Raw genomic sequence first — 6,000 nt, forward strand, 5'->3', positions numbered from 1 at the left:
ACGGCAGTGGACAACACACGACGCACTTGTAATTTACCGCAAGCACACTTTCCCGCAAGATGAGTGTTGATGAGGAGAAGCCACCGTGAAACTGAAAGGGAAGTGATGCGAAACGATGTAAACTGGTATCAGCTGGTTTTAATCATAAAAAGCGACGAATTGATTTTATTTTTATAATTTAGTGCTTGAGCAATGCGACGTGAACGATTAAGTTATCTTTAATGTTCGTCTGTGAAAGCAGCTTAATAAATGCTGCATTCATAAATAATTCCTAAATTACGCCACTGTCTGTCTTGGACTTGAACTCTTTTCCAGCAACACGCATTCAGTTTATGCAACGAACACGCTCTAAAAACTACACGATTAAAGTAAACAGTGCCGTTACACATAAAGCCTCTAGATAGACCTGCCACTAAAGACTTTTCGTAAACTAGAGACAAGCTCCTTGCGCGTCCGTAATTTTCTCTCTCGCTATTTTTTTTTATAAGTTTCTCTGTTGAACAGGCGTGCTTATATCAATGCTAGTAACATGTGTGCGTCGGGTACCCACAACGGAAATCCAGAAAAGCAGCTCGAGGGACGAAACAAAGAAGAAAACACTCGAGTCAGGTAGTTGCGGTCTTGCTAGTTGGCCTTATCTTCTTCGATGTGTCCTTAAACTTCGCAGCAGGCTCTTGGAGACGTTCGAAACTGCAGCAACAAGGCGCGTTTCTGAAGCCGTTCGACTTGTGTTTCCCTCTGAGCTTCGTCCCTTAAAGGGGCTCTGAAACACCTTCCGAGGAGAGCACATCAACTCGCTCAATCACTGCATAGTGTTCTCATGAACACCTGAGCCAAATAATACACTTCTACACGCCGCAGAGGACCCACAATCACGCGCGAAAGTTGGCGAGCCCTTCCCGGCGACTTTTTCTTGCTCGCACCCTCTTCCGTTGCTCGCATCCGCCTATACAAGTTGAGAGGTGGCTATTGGTTAGGTTCTTTTAGATTTCAGGCAGCTACCATTGCCGCCGCCAGTAAGCCGCGTAGCTCCGGGGGTCAGGGAGCTCCGCCCACGGAAGTGGGGCCGGCGGAGGAGGGCCGACCTTCCAGTGTGCAAAAAGTGACGAGAAGAGAGGGAAAGGCGCGAAGACGCTGAAATTCAAATTTTGACTGCAGATAACTCAGCTTTTACAAAGCGCATTAAAAAACATTCTTGCTGGGCAATAGTCGTGAAGCGCCGTGTTTTAACATCCCAGGAATAACGAAACTTTATTAGAGCACCTTTCAGAACCCCTTTAACCTGTCAGGATTTTCAGCGTGCATACTTTGTTGTCCAGTCTAAAAAAAAAAGTAAGCAAGGAGTCGAACTCAGTGACCACACAGCGAGAACCGAGACAGAGAAGCAAAAAAACATTACCACTGCCTTTTTCTAACGGACGTATGCGCCACCTAACCTAATTTAACAGGGAAAGCCGTGTTAGTGCAGCAACAAACGGAGTATTGATGCGATATACTCACGAGAGGTTTGCGAGGCTGGGGCCTTTTCTCAGCGACGCGTCGGGTCCCTTTGGGTACGGCCAAAACACCGACAGCTGGTACATGATGTCTTCGCCATCCTCTTCAATTGATAGTGACTCGTCGCTGCGGCTGCAAGGGACAGCGAGCAAATTGTTTTGAGAAACCTGCTCGCGGCAGTGCGGTCCTGCATCCAGAGCCGCGAACTGGCGGTGGAAACTGCGGCGCCGCAGCGAATGAGCGTTATTCCGAGCGCCTGACTAGGTCTCCAAAAGGGTTAAATGTTGGGCTAGTTGGTGTTCAGAATTCACAGGCATATTTTAACGCCAAAGACGGGACGACAGCACCCGTGTTCGTCCTGTCTTTCTGTCGTCCCGTCTTTTGCGCTAAAATATGCCTGTGAAGCCTGACTAGGTCCAGCCGCAAACACAAGAACCTCGAAACTTTAAAAAAAAAATTATGAGCATGACACGTGTGCTTTTGTCTTCTGTTTTCTTTGTTAAACCGCCAAGAAAACGCGACAGGCACGCAGTTACGAAAGCGTGAAGGCCAGTTCAGTTTTTAAACTTCACCGTTGATGCTTAGTGCAGCTTCTGTTCATTTTCAGGCATTTGAAAAACTCACTGTGCAAGTTTCATGCGGGCGAAAAGCTACCATGAATAACTGAAGCGAGCTTATTTTGTTTCGTGGTCACATCTGTATGAACGCGTTCGGCCTGGAAAAAAAAAAATGGTTTTAACCCTGCGCGTCATGTCTGCATATAGCAAGGAGATGGGTTCATTTAACAGCTTACTTGAATGTTTGGTTTATGGAGTTTAACGTTTCAAAGTGACTCATGCTATGAGGGACGCCGTAGTGGAAGGCTCCGGATAATTTCGACCACCTGGGGTTCTTTAACGTGCACTGACATTGCACAGCACACAGGCTAGCATTTCGCTGCCACCGAAATGCGACCGCCGCGACCGGGATCGAACAGCGTCTTTCGGGCCAGCATCCGAGCACCATAATCACTGAGCCACCGCTTACTTAAATGTATAAACATAACTAAACTATGTTTTGAGATCCCCGCCGCTAACCGAGACATGGTTTCAGGTGAAGGGCGTCTGTCGCTGTCTGCTTACGCGGGCGCTTCCTGTCGTTCAAATAAGTTAACTGTTGGGCTAGGTGGCAGTCATACATCATATTCATTTCGTTTAGTGCAGAGGACAGGGCAACAGAAGAACACGAAAGAGCCCGTGTGTAGCGCCCGTGTTCGTGTTCTTTCTGTTAACCTGTCTACTGCACTAAATGAAATAAATATGATTTGTGTCGTTCGTCTACCTTCAGTCAGCCGAGTAGTGTCGAAGACGATCAATTCAAATCGAAATGTCGTGTCCACCCCTGCTCAAAAGTCCAGCTAATCAAACCACGTTCACCGAATTTCGTGCTCGCGTTCACGTCTCGGACCTGCAGCTTTCTCATTGCACAGGTTTGAGGAACGGAACGCTTTCGGCACAAACAGCCAGAACGCGGTCTTGTTGCAGGTGAGGAATTCTCACTATATCCGCGCTAAGCTGTAGACTGCATGCTTGCGGGTGTCAGCGTCACGGAGGATGTCGGGCAGGACGGATGGGTTACAACCTTGCACAGTAAAGCGTATGAGAAGCACAGCGTAGTTACAACTTGCGACGGAAGCAGGAACAACGACCGCCCTGCTTCCTTCGTGTGCCTTATGTGCTGCTCCAATGCGGTAACCACAGCGCCCGCTGAAGCAACGCGACATATTCCGCTAATTGGCGACGTGTCACCGCCCAGCAGGGGCGTGCTCTTCCCCATCGCGGCCACCGGGACAGCCGCGCGACTGCTCATCTGTGGGGCGTGCTATGAGCGATCAGAAAGAAGAGGAAAGAGGAGCGCGGCGCGACCGAGCCCCAGCAAGCCCCAGCGCACTGCGCATCGAACCCTTTCGCCCGTGCTCCCGATATTATTCTGGCCCCTCCCTCGTGAGGTCGTACCTGAGGCTGTCGCCTTCTGAGTACTCGCTCGATGACATGCTCCCGCTGAAGTCGTCTCCCTGTTTACGTTGTCGCAACAGCTAACGACTTACACTGCGCAGCGGCGGCAAACCGCGACTGCCATGGCAACCGTGCATCGGCCATCTTGAGGAGGGACCGCGACAGCCTCTCCCCTGGAGGGATTCGTCGTCGGGTAGCGCGGACACACGCGCTCCCCAAACTCCCCACAGACCGCAGCGCCTCCTGTCGCCCATGTTGGACTCCAAAAGCGGAGACCGCGTTGCGCCCCAATCCTGGTAGCAAGGCCAGTTTTCCGTTCACGGAAATGTGGCGGAACTGGGCGTTTGCTGCCTCACCTAAAATTACCTTGTCCTAACACATGCACTAATTTCGAAGAATCTATTTTTCATTTTCTTCCCTTACTTGATTTATAGCATACAAAACGCACGAAAAAAAAAAAAATCTGCAGTCTCGGTAGCGACGTGCTAAGAAGCGAAATATTTATTGCCAGTATCATGCGGACTACAGAACTTATGATACCAGAGCAAAGACGGCCAGTTCGTCTTATTTACTCCGTTTTACACTACTTATTTCTGCGACAGGTTTGCATCGCCGTATTTAATTTGGCATGACAACAGATGGCGCTTTATTTCGTAAAACCCTGTGAAATCTGCGAGCGAACTTTTGCCGCTCGTGAGAAGCGGGGTTCTGCGAAAGCTTTCGTGGCTTTCAGAATTTGGGTGCCACTAACACAAGCGCGCAGTTACCGTCACGCTGTCCGAAACTTTAGGCGCCCACCGTCGCAAGGCGGCGGACGAGAGAAAACGGTTCAGTCGGATCAGAGCATATGTTACAAATTTTTTTCCTTCGTTTTCTTCCTCTACCGCTATTAGAGGATCCGGAACTGATAGCTAACGTGTCCACCTGGGTCCCTTCCTCTGTGGCGCGTATAGGATCGATCGGTGGCCGTTTTTACTCTTTAGTTAATTTCTTCCGCCGCGCCATTCAAGTGGGGTGTCAGCGTTTTTCAGCGCTTTTTTTTTTTTCATTGTGGATTTTTGCGCGCCAAAGTTCCAATCTCGCTATGAGCTAGCTCTATGGAGTTCGCAGCGCTAGGCCTCCGGATTAATTTGTATCACACGGAAGGCTTTAACGTGCACGGAAATATCAGTTCGCAAGCGTTTTTACGTTTTGTCTCCATCGAAATGCGGCCGCCACAGAACCGAAATCGCGACGCGCTCTTGAAACACACGGTCGAGAACTATAATATACGTGTGACGCGCTCTCGGCGTCGACTGTGCGTTGCGACTTGCTTTTCGTCAGGTGCTTGCTGCCCTTCTTAAAATAATGAATACGCAAATTGAGTGGCCTAGAGCGAGGGCTGCTTCTGAAGATTAGGAGAGTTTCAAATTGGGCTAGTTGGTGGTTGTTATTCTCGTGCATTGTTGCGCTTACGAAGGAACGGGGACACAATCAGGGACGACACAGAACATATGTGCGCAAACTATCAACTGCAAGTTTATTTCTGAGTGCATGTATATATAGGCATTGTCAAGACAAAAAACAAAAACAAAAACAAATCCGTGATCACATCGTTTTGTCTTGACAATGCCTATATATACATGCACTCAGAAATAAACTTGCAGTTGATAGTTTGCGCACATATGTTCTGTGTCGTCCCTGATTGTGTCCCCGTTCCTTCGTAAGCGCAACAATGCACGAGAATAGCTTCTGAAGATATTACACAAAGAAGTTTTCGCTAACTGTATCCAATTTAGCACGCCTGCACAATGAAAATACTGCGAATAGTCGCGCACAAAAGTTCTTACCTATATGGGACTTAGCGCGCCTCTGTAAAATGGGAGTACTGCGAACCAGTTAGCATGCGACAGCCGTCAAAGCTATAGATCTGCAGATGCCGTAAGATTGGGCGGCCATTGACTGCAAAGCTGCTATTTTGGTAGATCGAGTTATTTATTTCATTCGTCCGCAAAGCCAGATCAGTGACGCGGGCACCATCTTAGCTTTCTATGGGTGATAGTAGTGCGTTTAAGATGGGGCATTCGGCATCAGAAGCGGGCGAAATCCGCCGCCGTGGTTGACTCTCCGGCACAAAGCCCCGCGAGAGCGCGATCGGTACGGAACCGATTTCTGCCGGCGGAGAAACCGGTCGCTAGCCGCCTCGGCCGTCAATATCCCGTCATCTTGGCCCTCGCCCGTCTACATGCAGCTCGCTCTTCATTCACTCCGAACGCCGTAGAGTGAACATGCCATGAACACCGCAACATTTCCGCGGCGCTGTAGACGCTTCATAACACTTCCACTATTCGACGAGCTCAGTTTGGTGCTCCGCACCCGAGCGACGAATTCCCAAAATTCGCTTCGGTGCCACCTCGACGCCTGATAAAGTAGCACACATCACGCGCGCAGTTGCACAGTTCTAGTATACAGCTAGTCGAGTTCACTTTTGACGAACCTAACGGTCTCGCGGACTGCGTTCGCTGTATCC

At 49.4% G+C, this 6,000-nt stretch overlaps 1 protein-coding gene across 3 annotated transcripts in view; it reads right to left on the reverse strand.

Annotated features, from left to right (window-relative positions):
* Positions 1 to 4,899, reverse strand: part of LOC149352862 (uncharacterized) — a 17,885-nt gene extending 12,986 nt beyond the window's left edge. The window contains exons 1-2 of one of the 3 annotated variants that reach the window (XM_089582075.1): positions 3,492 to 4,899; positions 1,501 to 1,629 (exon numbers count right to left, since the gene is read on the reverse strand). In XM_089582075.1, coding sequence (XP_089438201.1) covers positions 1,501 to 1,629; positions 3,492 to 3,529 — 167 coding nt within the window. In that variant the 5' untranslated portion in view covers positions 3,530 to 4,899. The remainder of the gene's footprint in view (positions 1 to 1,500; positions 1,630 to 3,491) is intronic. The other 2 variants (XM_089582073.1, XM_089582074.1) reach the window with 2 other exon arrangements.
* Positions 4,900 to 6,000: the final 1,101 nt, after the last annotated feature.

The sequence above is a fragment of the Amblyomma mixtum genome, chromosome 3, assembly GCF_055824585.1.
Source record: "Amblyomma mixtum isolate Tamu chromosome 3, ASM5582458v1, whole genome shotgun sequence".
Lineage (NCBI taxonomy): Eukaryota > Metazoa > Arthropoda > Arachnida > Ixodida > Ixodidae > Amblyomma > Amblyomma mixtum.